This window comes from Amborella trichopoda, chromosome 3, assembly GCF_054954075.1.
Source record: "Amborella trichopoda isolate Santa Cruz 75 chromosome 3, AtrichopodaSantaCruz75HAP2 v2.0, whole genome shotgun sequence".
In the NCBI taxonomy this organism is placed as follows: Eukaryota; Viridiplantae; Streptophyta; class Magnoliopsida; order Amborellales; family Amborellaceae; genus Amborella; species Amborella trichopoda.
The window spans coordinates 15,773,640-15,790,469 of record NC_142338.1 but is presented as its reverse complement, the minus strand read 5'-3'; the positions used below and the strand labels follow the sequence as shown (position 1 = coordinate 15,790,469).

The following is a 16,830-nucleotide window of genomic DNA, read 5'->3' as shown; positions in this document are numbered from 1 at the left end:
ACGGGATATCAATTGGTCGAATCAGCCAGATCAGCCAAATTGAAGAAAAATATAAAAAAAATGAAAGGGTGGAAACCGGGCAACTCCATGGCCATAGACTAGGATCACCCACCCATCCATCAACTTGGGTCAACCCGGGCGATTCTGGTTCAATCCAACATCACCCAGTTCGACCCGGCATCACCTGATTCAACCCAGCATTTCTCACAACATTGATATTTATTTGCCCAACTCTTACATGCTTGGATGTAGCACGAGCGGGGATCTTTTAAAAGGATCTAGGTGAACCAACATGCACCCCTCATTCCACAGAGATTAGGTTGAGACTGTGCAGCTTGTCCTTCATGAAAATGAAATTCATACTCCCAAATCAATGTTTTCTCAAGGCAACTGCCATAAACAATAACCCTTATCTGGATCATGGGATTGGTAACCGTGCAAGTCTCATTCAAATACAAAATAGGCATTATGCCTAGAGGAATGATGTTCCATCACATTTCATTGAAGGTTTCTTGTTATTGTGTTTTCACTGTTGGGAGTCTTAATCCTCTCCTAACTTTTGTACATCTCTCTGCAAATTCCTCTTAACGAGTTGCAACCAAGTTTCCCATTAGACCTCCACTAAGTTCATAGTGCTTAGCCTCAGAAAATCCCACATCCTTCGCTAATTCTTCCAGTTCTTTTCCTGCAACCACCCTCAAAAGTTATCAGAATCAAATGGTGGAAATATGTTATAAAGAGCTAAAACTAAATCATCTGAAATTCCGCCATGCAAGACATCCAACTAAAACATAATAAAGAAATACTGTAGTGCATGTGTTTCTGGAGACACACAGATAGAGAGATTATATCAAAGGTACAGATATAGACATGCATACCTGTAGCAAATTCTGCAATGGAATGTTTCAAGTAAGAATATTCTTTCTCAAGACCAAGCTGATTTGCAATTGGAACAACCACATTATCCAATGTCCATACCTAGGAAATAAATCAGAATGCATCAAATTAGTAAAGCGATTTTTTGCTGATGAAAAGAATGAAAAATTCAAGTTTAAGGGTGTGTCCAGATGCTGCCGCAGAATGTGTGCCATGCACTTTTTGGGCGGCTTTTCCTAGGTCTTTCCCAGATTATATCATTTTAGGAGAGGATACACAAGAAACGGTGCCGCTTCATGTGTCAAAAAATCAGAAAATACCAACTTTAACCTTATATGCAAACGAGTGGTTTTTGTTGGAACTCAAAACGGATACTGACAGTGACATGCAACAACCAAACAAGTGGTAAAATGGTTGTTTAATGTGAACCATTGATAAAAGGTACCACAAAGTGGAAGCAAATCTACACAAACTTACATCAACATAGAGTAAAGAGATGTATTTTTAACCACCTTTTTCTTTCCCTCAAAAACAATATAGAGGTAAAAAGATATACTTTCTCATTTTCTCCCCATTTCAATGGAGTAAAGAAATAATTTTGTCCCCTAAGTAGCTAAGCAAAGAAAATGACATTGCTTTTTCCATAAAATAAAAGAAAGATAGAAATAGTAATGATAAGAGAAACAAGAACAAAAACAATAACACAAAAATTTGACTAAAAAAAAGAGCAAAATAGAGCATTTTTAGGATAGCATCTAAAAGAAATCGAAAAAAGAGAATATTCAAATTGAAGGAGAACAAGCTTAGTATGGCACCAAAAAATAGTAATGTTTTCTCCTTTCCTTTTTCCCACATTTCACAAAATTGAAACCAATTGAACCCACCTGTCAGACAAGACCAATATGGACAACCTAGGAGTATTCACATTAGTATTACCCTATAACACTAGAAATACAAGTTTTTTCCGTTTCACTTATTTCCGTCTAGGCCATAATTTGTGGAATTTTCCACATGATAGGGATTCAAAAAGGGACAGAGACAAATAACTGGCAGGAAACTTCCCACACAAATAAGGTAAAGAAATTGTCAGATTACCATTTAGTGACCCATAAAAAATAGGGCCTAAAATGACAAAATCAACAATGATAAAACAACACCTACATCCATTATAGCACTGAACAATGGGGATCATTCTTGTTTTCGGTAGATATCAGAATCTACAAAGAATAATAAGAATAATAAAAAGGACATGAAGGCTTCAAACAGCACCAAAAAAACTTTTTCACAATAAATTCATGCACAAGTCCACTCTACAAAATACTTTCACAATATAGCTCATGCCCCACTTACCATCTAAAGCTCAAGGGCAAACTGGTTGTCAACTCCATCAATGGGCTGTAACGCTAATCATATCAAAGTATCATTTATGGCATTCAATCATTTACATATGGTCTCTAGTCGTCTCTACATATTCACACATAACTATCTTCTTGGACTGAAGAGGACTTCTCTTGTTCATATTTAAGTATTAATTATGGCAAACATGAATTATATATGGTCTCTAGTTGTTTCTACATAATCACACATAACAATCTTCTTAGACTGAAAGAGGACTTCTCTTGCTCAGATGCTAGGGGAATTTGGTTTGTGATCACCATATGACGCCCAAGGTTCCTGATCAACAGTTGAACCAGGTTGATCTCCCAAAGAATGTAATCACCTGCCAAATGAAAGGGCCTCCTCATCCATTAGGTGACAATAATGCTCCAACGTGGTCCAAAAAGGTCTGTTTTTAGACTGATGACCAGTCTTCAAGAAAAGTTAAGAATAAAATAAGCAATTAGTCCCCACCCATATCCAGTATTTTGGTTTCTTGATGTGTTTTATATTTTTCATTCCAACATTGGTCAGTTTCTCTATAGTTGTTTTCCATCTTTGCCTGTTTCTCTTTTTATGACACTGTTGCAACACACATTTTTTCTTTGTTGTTTTTAATCTTATGCTTCTAATTCAATTTTATCATAATTTATCTTTTTCTTGAATTGGTAATATTTTATTAACAGCCTCCTTTATTTTGGTTCAATACAGGCATGAGCAATAGCACAGTGATGAATTAAAGATAGTCATCAAGTCAAGTAGTAATTATTAAACCTGGAACAATGTAATGAATGGTTGTTCGCTCTTGTTGAAGTCCAAAATAGAAACTCTTGAATCTGAAAGCAATGGATTAAATCAATTAAATTATAAAGAAAACAACAGAAAATTTGCATGAAAACATGAGCATGGCAAAATAACTAAAAAATCAAGTTATTTCACAGGCATCCCAAACAAGGTTTCCTCCTCTTTTACAATAAGTAGTTTACCCACCTGCTTTCCATTTTGCACTCTTTAGTGAGACAACAATTTAGTTCTATTATTCTTCCTTCAGTGAAATTATTGTAGTTTTAACTTTATTTAGAAAAGGAATCATTGACACAAATGAAGATAAATTTAGTTTAAAAAATGCCAAGAAGCTGGATGGTAGGTTTGAGGGAATAGATGGGTCAAATGCATAGGTGTGGATTCGGACCCAAAAGATTGTGAAATTGAAAAAGGAAATTGCTAGGTTAAAAAACAATATTAACAAGAAAGAGAAGATAAACACAAAAAGCCAATGGAAGAAGAGTTGGGAGGATAAATGTTTCCAGCCAAGGTATCCATGACACTAAGTTATGTTAAGACCACAGATCAAGACCTAGCGATATCAAGTTTCTGGTAAACATTATGTTCTTTTGAAAGCTACAAGAAAGTGTTGAGCACCCTATGTTTTGTGCACTAGTGTGTCTATGATTCAAAGTTGTAGCTTAGTAGAATGGAAGTCTGTATCTACAAAACTTTGTAGCTAATCCAACTTCCATGCTTACCGCTTTATGGTCCAACCTCATTTCCTATTAGTATGGAACTCTTCATCTCAACTCTCATTAATGGATTTGATTTCCAGGCTTACCAGCCTACAAATACCATATGTCATGGAGGAAAGGGGAAGATATTTTTACTAGAAGTATATGTATGGTGAGGGGTTTAGAGAGTGATGGAACCAATCCCAGCTCCCCACATGATACTTAGTGACTCACTTAAAAATACCTTTCGGATTTTCTTTGGTTTTTTCTAACTTCTCTTCCTCTATATAGGAATAAAAAAGGATGGAAAAGGTCAAAGGTAACACAAAACATTTCCACAGATAGTGTGGGAAGAGCCAAAAACCCTTTTTAGCTGGGAAATTGACACGAAAAAAAAACCATGTTAAAAAATAAACAAATAAAAAGATGTCAAATAGAGGGCAAATTGGTTACGATAAACATTAAGAAATTTGATCACTTGAATGGGTTTGGAGCATTTATCAAACATCACATTATTCTGGCCAAGCACGAAAAGTTTCAGTTGTTTTAACCATTTTAATTTTCAATAAACAAACTTTCTAGCATTCACCCAAATAAAAAAATAAAAAAAAATTTCTTTCATTACCCTGAAAGAGAATTAAGGGGGAAAAAAAATTAGGACGGAAAACCTTTCTTTAGAACTCTATGAATATCCATCAGCGCTTTACGCCTATCAACCAGATTGCGCAACCCAAAACCAACTGTCACTGCATCAAAAGACCTGTCTTCAAATGGGAGATCAAGAGCATCGCCTTCAAACCATCTGCTAACAAGTGAGAAAGAATATGAAGTAAACATCTAGGATTACATTTATCATAATTTCTGGAAAAAGAATTGTGATACAATATTATATTCATTTTACTTTAAATACATTTTACTCTCACACGATGTTGTTATAACAGGCCTTCAATGATTGTTGTTGGCGAGCAAACGCAATGGACAACTGCTCTCTAGAGAAATCAAGGCCAGTCACCTGCAAATTTTAGTTCAATTCAAGAGGAATGAATTTGTTGCCCTCACCCCCCCCCCACACACACAGACATAAGCACTACCTCAACACTGATATCCTTGCTATTTAACTAAACTATAAGAGTACCAAGGCTCCTCATGCTACATAAAAGCATAAGAGCCCTCATTCTTTCCTCACATCTAGATACAAAAGAAATGCAGAAAATAACAGGGAAATATGATGAAGAGTTTAAACAAAAATGTGTCCCCCACAAGATAGAATGAGGTACTTGAATGACCGAGGAATCACAATGCTAAAAGAGTAAGAATGACACATTTAGAGAAGGTATCAAGCTTTAGTTGCATGGATCTTTTATTTAGGGCACCAATCATCCTATTCTGAACATGTGAACCAACACCTGGTCTGGAACCTTGTCTCCTAGTTGCTTCGCCCTAACCCTACTAAATTTTGATGCTCCCCATTCCCGCTTACATTTCCACTCCAGCTATGTGCATTTCTGGTTCTAGCCCATAAAGTCCATCATTTTAGAAAAGTGGAAAAATGTCAATAATAGCATATTTCCTTTGTCTGTATTCCGTAAGAAACTGCATGCATAGATTTCTCCTCACAGAATTACATAAATATATTTACAGACATTGGCTGACTATTGTTCTTTTAACAAAGGCAGAATGTTAATTTTCTCGTGATCTATAACATCTATTTTTATGGTTGGTGGGAACTACTGTAAAGTTGGAATATCAACTGATATATAAATGATTCAGTAATATTTTGAATTTTGAAAACTAGAGCAAAGGTTACGTAGACTCCGGTTCAACTGTCAGTCCAACAGGTTAGGCCAGTTGAATGAAAATCATTTTCTCGTTAACCCACTTCAAATTTGTTCGAGATACGGTTGACCAATAAATTCAACCTAATTGTCACCAGAAACCAGCTTTCCAGATTAGAGTTCAAGGGTCAAGTGGACAAGAAGATAGTGGCAGGAGCAATCCTTCGACGCACAGCTGACTTTGTTGAGCCACAATTTTGAACTCATTCGTGACAATTATGGTACCTAAATATTAGATGGATCAAATGAATCCATCCAACACAGTTATGCTGAATTTGTTTTGGCTGATTTGCAAAAACAAAGAGGTTTAATGAGAAAATACCGAAGTGTGTAAATCAGGTCTTTGGGGTTGTTCAGATATTTTCTTTTATTACTAGAGGAGATACTCAATAGGGAGGATTCCTGGTGGATTTTATGAAAGGAAACATGTAATAATCCCCATAAATCCTTGCTTGGATGCTCTGAAGTGTGGTGTGGTATTTGTGATGGTCGTTTGTTGGCTTTTTCTAACTCTAGTCTTGGTGGATTAGTGGGGATGACATCTTGGTTTCTTTCTTGTCTAATAAATGGTTAGAGGCTGCACCTTTAGCCACTAGACATCCTAGGCACATAAGGGAAGTGTTCATCTTGATGCCCTTAAGCTTCCCAAGTGGAAAGTGTCTCTAATAGGCCTCTTCTTTGGCCTACAGGATTCCTTGGATACGTTGGGAAAGATCATGCTTCCCTGCTTCCCTATGCCAGATAGGTTAACTTGGGAACAAGAGAAATGTGTGATTTTCTCTTTCCAATAGGATGGGGTGCTTGTCCATGAGCAGGATGTTCATCCGCAATCTGGACTGGATGAGTTTAGCTGGCCTCTCTATATTGCATATGCCCCATGATTTGAGACCATTGATCATCTTTATGCTAAATATGGATAAAAATTTGCAAGAGGTAATAAACCTTGTGTGGTATAATATTTACGAAGATCCTCACAACAAATATCGTTCCAACTCTCTATATACATTAAGATTTCACTCAAGGTAATTGTGAATTTGTATTTCCCATCTTTCATATATTACTCTCTCTTTCATTTCTCGTGGCTATTATTTTTTCTTCCGCGATACTATTCCAAATCTTTCATATTATCTCCCTAGTACCCATTGAATGTATGGCAATGATTTTTTTCGGTTATTTCTTGTCATGTGATCCAAATCAGAGTGAAGAGAGAGACTCCCCCAAGCATGTTCAGCTTCTCGATATGGAACTTCTTTTGGGACCAATTGGTTGAAAGACTTCGCATGTCTTAATCAACTATGGCTCTGGAGTTGAATCTCCACATAAGTTCTTTCCAAATCTCTGCAACAAAGGCACATGTCATGAATCAGTGGTTGTGGTCTTCGATGTTGACCTTGCTCTAGGAAACATCTATTGCACTTATGAAATTCCCATTTTTGCACTCCATTGGTGGTTGGAAGCCTTTTTGGATAAGCTATCCATGCAAATCACAAGGCCCTCAAGTTAGTTTATCCCATATGGCCTTGAGAGTTTTATTTTTGCCCAAACTTTCTAGTAAGTTCATAGGCACTTTTTGATGTGACTTCCCCAATCCCATAGTCATTAAGCACCATAAGAGTCTAAACTCTTTTGGTGAAGCCATGAAAGACATATTTGTTACATATTTTGTCTTTACTATCTGGGATGATTGGCATAAATGCACAAAATATATCCTAAAAAGGTTAATCTAATGGCTTTAAAGAATCTTCTCCCCTGATTCCGAATAAAGGTGGGCACTTCAGAAATTTCCTCCTTGCCATCCAATGGCTTAAGATCCTATGATGGGCCTTGTTAGTCTCTCCTAGCTCCCATTCTTTTGACTAGTCTCTTTTCTTTCATAATGTCTTTGATTTCACACTGTTCTACGAGTGGTCACATTGCAAATTATTTAATAAATAACATAAGTTCTTGAGGCTATACAAAATACATAACTCAGAAACATTACCTCCTAGTTAACTTTGCAACAATATAAAAAAAAAAAAAGCCATATAATTTTGATGAAACTTTCTTCTTGATTGAAAAAAACAAAAAGGATCTTTACATGATAGAGTCTTCACAAGTTCGTGATTTGACAAATATATAAGAACTCACAGGCAATTTGATATGAAACCCCGAGATCTAAAGGCAACAATAAAAACATGTGATTCGAAACTTGGGTAGTAGGGCTTAAACACGCCCGAGTTACCAGCACCCCGACAGGTTGCCAGGTTCAGTTCCTCAACCAGGAGACTAAACCAAGGCTCACAGGGTTACTGAACGTTCTTTGTTATTTTCAAAGACTTGGCTGAGTCTGATATCTGACTCAGGCAAGTTGGACTGTTCACTTGGGATGGAGATGGAACTGAGTTCCAGCACAAGTCCGAGTTTTAACTCACTGATAGAAACTGTGATTTAAGGTATAGTTCCTGTCCCTGCCATCAATTCAAGAAGGTAGGGAACAAGAGAATGAGTCATTCTCCCAAAAGTTCCATTTCAAATGTAGGAGTTTAGTATGTTACATTCAAGATGCCATTAACTATAGCACTACATGACCCTCTAGTTTCATACTATATCACACTCGAGTTGTGATCATGCGGCAAAACCCATTCAGATCACAATTCATTGAAAATGATTACTATATAACAACAGTCACTTATACATACAATTTATGGATGTGTTAACCCTTCTGAAAATTTCTGAAATTGTGTTAATATTCATATAAAATCGAGGAGCCACAATTATTCATGAAGAGATGTCCCCATTTACACAAGCATAAAATCAAAGAAGAAACAAACGCTTTTGACTCCAAATATAAATGGATACTTCTTTGAAAGAAATAAAAAAAATTATAAATGTATCAATTACAAACACTTCCAAAAAGAAGAGAACTTTACTGTGGTAGGGTCACCACTAAACTACATGACCATCCTAAAAGCATTAAGGGCAGTATCTCGATCAAGTTGCGTATTCTGTTGAGGTAAAATAAGCTTGAGCAACCTTTCCAATTTCCTCCCATTAAAAACAGGTCGTAAATAATCATCAAGTCTCACAAGCAACCAAACTCCAAACCATTTTAACAGATTACAAAGTCAAGTCGTACTTTCCTAACAAATAGTTTGAAGAAAAAAATAGCCATCCAGTCTTTAAAATGGCCTTTTGTTTAATTGGGACTCTTCAAAGTAGTTGTTTCCAACATGATAACAAAGAATATTTCAGTTCTATTGAGCCTAATCGGAACGGATATGCAGGAACTTGTCATACATAGGAAAGGTAAAGCAAGTATCAAATCTCATTCTCGTACTTCAAATTCATAAACAAAGGGCACAACATTTCGGATTCTGGTTGATTGGGATGCCAAATTATAAAAACCATGAAATAAACGCGTCCATTCTAAGTCCAAAGGCCGCCACAATTTAGAAAATGTTTTGCCAAAACCTGTCACGATTTCATGCTTCGAATTATAATGCTATTATATTTCAACCCTTTTCGATAATTACATATAATTGTCACCAGTTTTTGATAAATTATAGCCAAATTTAAATCTAATGCATAGCTAGCTCCTATGTGTTCCCTGAAAATTGAGGAATTTTCACCAACTCCCCCACATAAAAAATCATCATATTTCCCATTTTCAATAATAATAATAATAATAATAATAATAATAATACTGAAAATTAACTTAACTTGCATATTAACAAAAAAAAAAATTATTAGGAACCTATCTAATAAGGTATTAGCGCCATCTAGTAGCACTCTAAGAATAAAAAATAAAGAAGAAATTATGATTGATAATATAGAAAATCAAATTCAAAACTGGAATATACCAAAAGTCCCTGTAACTGACGTTTATAAGAAAGGAACTTTTGAATTAATAATAGGTTAAGCTATAAAAACTGTTGAACAGAGTTTATCTGTTCATAGCAAACAAGAAAATTTCCAATTGCTATCAGAAAAAATAATTCAATCTCATATCAAGAAAGAATATAAATATCTGCATATAGGACTAATACAGATAACTATAAAACCACTTACAAGGCTAGGGTTAAACAATTCTATACTTCTATGTCTAAGAGATAATAGGCATAATCAATTTTCGATTCACTGTTAGGAATTGGAGAATCAAGTTTTTGTAGTGGACCGGTCTATTTCAACTGCTTTCCCAACTATTCAGTATCTTTAAGTGATCCTAATATTCTTAAAGTATTAACTCTTAATTTGAAAACCCAAGGATTCGATATGAACCCAGGATCTCAGAATTTAGCCTTAATATATAGAATTTGTTATAAAGTTATGAATACTCTAAACCCAAACGTATTACATATTGATACTAAAGGAAAAACAGTATTTTTTCAGACCAATATAGAAAAGTCAAATACTATTATACCAAAATCCATAAATTGGTCCCAAGTGGTATTACCTAAAACATGGTCTATTCAAAATGAGAATCAGAAATATAGAATTCCTATTAATAAAAACCCTGAGCAGATTATAGAACATCCTGACGGACAAATAGAATTAAGATTTAGTAATAACAGAAGAACAAATATAAAAAATACTAAAGATGATATAACTGTAAGACCAAATAAGAGGAATATTATACCACCTAGAAATTCTACTTCTTCAATAAAAGAACCCATAATTCAAGGATTAATACGAACTAGAAGTAATATTCATATACCTGAATATAAACCCATTCAAACTAGTTCTCCAAATAATCAGCCTTTCTCTGACTTAGACTTCGATGTATTAACCCTACAAATATTGGAAAAGGTAGATTATGAATTTTTAAGAAACGATTACTTAGCAGATCATAATACTGAAATCAGGAACTGGTACTTAAAAGAATTCCCACAAAATTTAATAGATATAATTTATAGAAAATACAAAAGATTTCTAAAGAAAAATAAGCAAACTATAAGGTTCTTTGATTGGTTAATTGAAACCCTCAAAGAAAAGGACGTAATAATCCCCGACTTCAAAATAAATACTTTAGAATCCCAATACCAGGTATTCTCTACAAGTGAAGGAGAAAATATTACTAGTATTCATCCCCCAGAGAAAGCTTTGCTAATAAAAGGAATCTCTAAAGAAAAATCTGAAACCAGAGCAACACCTTACAAAATAGCACCCAGTGAACATGCGCATAAAATAGAATTACTACCAAACATACTAGAACAAAATAATTATACCAATCTTTGTTTAAAATCCATAGGAAAGCAAACAACTAGGATAGAAAATATGATAAGACACCCTCAAGAGAAAATAGAAGAGAAAAAGAATGCAGTCTTTTTTAAACCCCCTCCTGAAATAAACAAGAACAGATTTACATTAAAAGATAAATCAGAAAATACAGAGTTAATAGACCAGTTAGTTTCAAAATTATCCCAGTTAGAAATAAAAGACAAAAAAGGAAAAGGAATTCCTCTAGAATCAGAAGCCTTGACTCTTCAAGAAGAAGAAAAACCAATAATTAATAATACCATAGAGAACATGGAAGATGCTTTAATAGAAACCCTGAATCTTAATAGAATAGTCTATGGTAAGAGATAGGTACCTACTGCCCCGGCCAGAATGGTACTATACAAGGCTTACTCTAGTAGACATACAATTTGAAGAGGACCTTATATCCCATACAATATCATATTCTAGTAGAACTATAGTTAATTGGAATATTGATGGTATGTCCGACCATCAAATATTGGATACTATGAAGCACATGACTATGTATGCTTCAGCATGTAAAATAGCAGGAAATCATGATCAGGAAGTAGCCAAAGCCATTGTCTGTGGATTTACAGGATGGTTTAGAGGCTGGTGGGACTTTCATATGGATGAAGTCTCAAAAAATCAAATACTTAATGCTACAAGGCAATGGATCGTTAAAAATGAACAAAATCAAGACATACCTTATAGCGAAAGTGACGCTGTTAATACGCTCATATATACTATAACTCTACACTTTGTAGGAAGTACTTCACTTCTAAATGCTAGATCCGAAGATCTGCTGTCAAACTTAAGATGTCCTACATTATCACACTATAAGTGGTACAAAGGTATATTTTTCTCTCGATTACTCACTCGAGAAGATAGTAGTGCCGACCATTGGAAGGAAAAATTCATAGCTAGCCTGCCACACTTGTTTGCAGAAAAAGTTCGTACCCGCCTCAAAAATAAAAATGGGGGGATCATACCATATTCTTCTTATACCCCTAGGAGAACTTTCTGCTGAAATTTGTGCAGAAGGGCTTGCCCTATGTACAGATTTAAAACTCAAAAGACAATTAGATAAACATAAAATGACAGGGAATAAGGAATTAGGAGACTTTTGCGAGCAATTTGGATACAGTATTAATACTTCCCCAAATAAAAAAAGAAAAATATATAAAAAACCCAAAGGAGAGCATAAAAATAAAGGGAAAAGAACTCAAAAAGAAAAGTTTATTAAAAAATTCTCCCCTAAAAATAAAAAGATAAAAAGAAAATTATCAGTTTGTTATAAATGTGGTAAAATAGGTCACTACAAAAATAACTGTAAAGTTAAAAAGCAAATCAACGCTATCATATTAGATAAAGAATTAAGAAATCAGATATATAATATTATTCAGATAAGAGAAGACTCGTCTGAGTCATCCTCGACAGACGATACTGAGCTTATAGCTCAAATAAATAGTGATGAAAATCTAATATGGAGTAGTTCAGAAAGTAGTTCAGATGACAGTACTAGTACTAATGAACGCATGAAAGAATGTTTTTGTAACACCCTTACTAATGAAGAAAATTTAATATTAGATTTAATAGATAAAATATCTGATCCTGATGAAAAAAGAGAAATAATATCTCAGTACATAAAAATAGCTAAGTCTAAAAATAAGCCTACTCCTTTAGTAAAAACACCAGAAGATTATAGTTTTTCAGAGATACTTAAGAGAATAAATAAAAGAGTAACCGGTCAAAGAGAACCTACTATACCAGAAATAAAACAAGAGATCAATGAGGTAAAAGCAGAAGTTAGACAACTCAAAAATAGAATTAGAATATTAGAACTCAATACAGAATTCTCTGAAAATTTTTTCAGAAGAAGATGAATTAGAATTTGATAAATTAATAAAGACAAATAAACCCCTTATAATCAGTGAAAAACCTGAATCTTCTGAAACGATAGAAAATAATGCTTTAAATCTTATAAATAAAGTCATTACGCAAAAATGGTTTACATTAGTAAAAATTATTGTAAACGATGACTACAATTTTCAATCTTTAGCTTTAATTGATTCAAGCGCAGACTTAAACTGTATCAATGAAGGATTAGTTCCTAGCAAATACTTTGATAAAACCACTCAAATACTTAATACAGCTGATGGCAGTAGACTTATTATTAACTATAAATTGTCCAAAGCTGGTGTTTGTAACAATGGACATTGTTTTCCAACCCCTTTCATCATGGTTAAAGGATTAAGTCAGTCAATAATCTTAGGAACACCATTTCTAGGTCTACTTTATCCTTTAACAATAGACAATACTGGAATAGAATCAAATATAGTTGGACAAACAGTTAAATTTGAATTTATTAATAAACCAAAAATAAAAGAGATTAATAATATGAAACAAAAAATAGAAAATAAAGAAAAAATTTTATGTTCTTTAAAAATAGAGGTTAAATATGAACTAATAGAAGAACAGTTAGTACTTCCAGAAAATAAACAAAAAATTGAAAATCTTTGAAGCCAGATAGAAAAAGAAGTTTGTAATGATTTGCCTAATGCTTTTTGGAAAAGGAAAAAACATATGGTTAGCCTACCATATGAAGAATGATTTAATGAAAGTAAAATACCTACCAAGGCAAGGCCTAGTCAAATGAATGCCAAACTTCTCGAAATCTGTAAAAAAGAAATAGATGAATTTTTAAATAAAGGATTAATCAGAAAAAGTGCATCGCCATGGAGCTGCGCTGCATTCTATGTAAATAACGCAGCCGAAATGAACGAGGAGTTCCAAGACTTGTAATTAATTATAAGCCTTTAAATAAAGTTCTTAAATGGATAAGGTATCCTATACCAAATAAAAAAGACCTACTAGACAGATTAGTGAATGCATGTATTTTTTCTAAGTTTGACTTAAAATCCGGATATTGGCAAATCCAGATTAATGAAAAAGATAAATATAAAACAGCTTTTAATGTGCCTTTTGACCAATATGAATAGAATGTTATGCCCTTTGGACTAAAAAATGCCCCATCAGAATTCCAAAAAATAATGAATGAGGTTTTTAACTCATATATTAAATTTATGCTTGTCTATATTGATGATGTGTTAATTTTTTCAGAAGATCTGCAACAGCACTTCAAGCACCTTAATACTTTCCTAAAAGCCATCAAGAATGCAGGTTTGGTAGTATCTGCTAGAAAAATAAATTTATGCCTTCTTGGCCATAATATTCATCAAGGAACTATAGTTCCCATTGATAGAGCGATTCAATTCGCTGATAAATTTCTTGATATAATTCTAAATAAAACTGAATTACAAAGATGTTTAGGATGTTTAAACTATATTGCCGATATCTATAAAGAGTTAGCACTTGATGCCAAACCTTTATATGATAGATTACGGAAAAATCCTCCTAAATGGACAGAGGAACATACATTGGCAGTCCAAAAACTGAAAAGCAAAGCAAAAGAATAACCTTGCTTGGCTTTATCAGATCCGAATGCCTTTAAAATAATTGAATGCGATGCCTCCGAACTTGGGTTAGCAGGAATCTTAAAACAAAAAATCAATAATCAAGAACAATTAGTTCGTTTTACTTCTAAGGCTTGGAACAATACTCAGCAAAACTATTCAACAGTCAAAAATCCTTGCAATAGTTCATTGTGTAACCAAGTTCCAAAGTGATATTCTTAATACCACATTTTTAATTCGGACCGATTGTAAAGCAGCTCGTGATGTTCTTCTTAAAGATGTTCAAAACCTTGTCTCCAAACAAATCTTTGCCCGCAGGCAAGCTATTCTCTCTTCTTTCATAACAATAACAATAATAACAACAATAACAACAATAACAACAATAATAACAATAATAACAATAATAATAATAATAATAACAATAATAATAAAAGAAGCAAATTTGCAAAATTTGAATCAAAATCGAAGCAAAAAAACACACCTTTCCTGAAACTCCAACTTTCTCAGACAAAAGAAACGTGAGATCTCCACTTCCACAGCACAAATCAAGAACATAATCTCCATCCTTCGCTCTGTAGCCATCAGAAAGCCGAAAAAAAACCAACCCTAATGTAGCTCTCTTAAAGGAAAACAAGAAATTAATTACTAAACTGAAAACGCAAACAAAAAGAATGATGAACTATTCTTTCTAAAAACAAAATACTTGCGGTGTGCATATATACCCGCTCCATGAGACTGCCATCCGCTTCCATACACGATGTTGCCCTAGACTAAACAAGTCGTTCAACTGTTAACATAAATTACGCAGCTTTTAAGTTCAAACACAAGCGATTGATGCCATTGAAAGCTCTCTCTCTCTCTCTGAACATTAATCGTTCAAAGACTGAAAGACTATATTATGTGTAGTACATTATCGTAGGACGGAGCAATTCGGTTGAAAAGCTCTTTTCTTTGCGATGGTTGGGAGGCCCAGTATTCGCCGGATATTGGCCGGAATTTACAGGAAAGTGGAGGGAGGCGCCCAGGAAAGGGTGGGGCAAGGTGAAGAAGCGCCATAAGTTGGCGGAGGAGGGAGAAGAAGTGAGATAAGAAAGCGAAGGAAACCCCAAGTGATAGTATACTCCCTCGGAAGTAGACTATCTATTTACTCCCTCGGCTAAAACCCTAGGGATCCAAAGTTTGGGATATAACGTCTTCAACGATATATTAACCTCGATAAAAAAAATAAAAAAAATCATATTGTAACTTTTACATACTTCAAAAAAAAAAAAAAAAAAAAAAAAAAAAAAAAAAAAAAAAAAAAAAGAAAAAAGAAAGAAAGAAAGAAAGAAAGAAGAAAGGAGAAAAAAAGAAAAAAAATTTGTTTATAATGAGCATTTATTTGATACGTAGAGGTCCCAATCATTATTGTTCTTTAAATTTTAAAATCGATAGTTGTAGGAGTGTCTCATCTAATTTTAAATTAGATAAAAGATATTGAATGTTAAAAAATGATATTTCAAATTCTTTTACTTTTTAGGATAATCATTTAGTAATTCTCAAATAGTTCTTAAAATTTCATATTAATAAAACCTCCCCAAATAGTCTTCCAAACCTGGGAGTAAATATAAATTATAGTATATAATATACATGCATGCGTGTACGTTACGGGGCGGTTGATAATATTCGTTGCCTTTCTTGGCTGGAGCTATCGCTTGATAAACAGTTTATAAACTTACTCTTCTGTCTCTCAATCGGCATTGGAACCCGAAACAAGAAAATCTCTTTCAGAATTGGAATCTCCCAATGGAGGGAGTCATAGAACAATAGTAGGGATTGATGCAGGTACATGAGAGGAACTTGTCAAAACATATTATACTCCTGGGATTAATTTTAGCACCTTAAATTTTGGGGAGACAACCTCTTCAACATATATGTTGACTTTAAGTAAATAAATAAAAATTCCCAATTGCAGCTTTTATTCCCTTGAAAATAACATCTCATAATTGAATAGGACCATCCAATTTTTAGAGGGTGAGATCTATGCATTAGAAAACTTAAAATTTAATTTTTATTTTTTAATTTACCAATAATCATCTAGTGATATTTAGGTGGTTTTCAAATTTTCATTTTGAAAAAATCTTCCCTTCCCAAGTAGATTTTATGAGTAAGGGAGCAGATGTATGCTATGATTCAGCGGAACATGGTATTCACATCATAAAATAACACATTAATTGATTCCTGGCATCTTTAAATGCCATCAGGATTTGTTGGACTCATGTACATTGAGCAATTCCTAAAGGACTATATTGAAGTAAAAAAATGACATATTACCGAAATCAAACTACAGTTACGTTTAATTAAGTAACAACAGATAATTAGGGGATTTGAGCGTAAAATTCTGCAATTAATTTGGGGATTTGAGCGTAAAATTCTGTAATTAATCTGGGGATTTGAGTGTAATTAAGTAACAACAGGTAATTAAAGCCGTTATTTTCAATATTTTGCTAAACCTGAAGCTCATTTCCCTTTTGTATTAGCATCGCTTAAATCAATGTTTTTAAAACACAG

General features: G+C 33.8%; 1 protein-coding gene across 17 annotated transcripts; it reads right to left on the bottom strand.

Moving 5' to 3' along the window:
• Positions 1-341: 341 nt before the first annotated feature.
• LOC105420369 (2-phytyl-1,4-beta-naphthoquinone methyltransferase, chloroplastic-like) lies at positions 342-15,446 on the bottom strand. Of its 17 annotated transcripts, none has more exons than XM_020665196.2 (8): positions 15,190-15,446; positions 15,003-15,067; positions 14,762-14,852; positions 4,679-4,767; positions 4,424-4,557; positions 3,028-3,089; positions 879-978; positions 342-685 (listed from the first exon to the last, which is right to left on the bottom strand). In XM_020665196.2, exons 1-8 carry the CDS (start codon positions 15,334-15,336, stop codon positions 585-587), a joined length of 789 nt encoding a protein of 262 aa, XP_020520855.1. In that variant the 5' UTR covers positions 15,337-15,446; the 3' UTR covers positions 342-584. The 17 variants fall into 17 exon arrangements, 14 of the variants coding, with proteins under 14 accessions (XP_020520855.1, XP_020520854.1, XP_088716328.1 ...); XM_020665195.2 differs by having other exon boundaries at positions 14,762-14,897; positions 15,190-15,433; XR_016050798.1 differs by lacking the exons at positions 342-685; positions 879-978; positions 3,028-3,089 and adding exons at positions 10,284-10,357; positions 13,437-13,482; positions 14,285-14,360 and having other exon boundaries at positions 4,515-4,557; positions 14,762-14,897; positions 15,190-15,433.
• Positions 15,447-16,830: the final 1,384 nt, after the last annotated feature.

Excerpts from the sequence above, each read along its gene's own strand:
- LOC105420369 (XM_020665195.2), bottom strand. The coding sequence starts at position 15,336 with ATGGCGCTTCTTCACCTTGCCCCACCCTTTCCTGGGCGCCTCCCTCCA. Across the intron at positions 4,768-14,761 it reads AAGTTGGAGTTTCAGGAAAG|GTGACTGGCCTTGATTTCTC; the intron begins GTGTGTTTTTTT and ends TAAAATTTGCAG. Across the intron at positions 3,090-4,423 it reads TCATAGAGTTCTAAAGAAAG|ATTCAAGAGTTTCTATTTTG; the intron begins GTTTTCCGTCCT and ends CATTGCTTTCAG.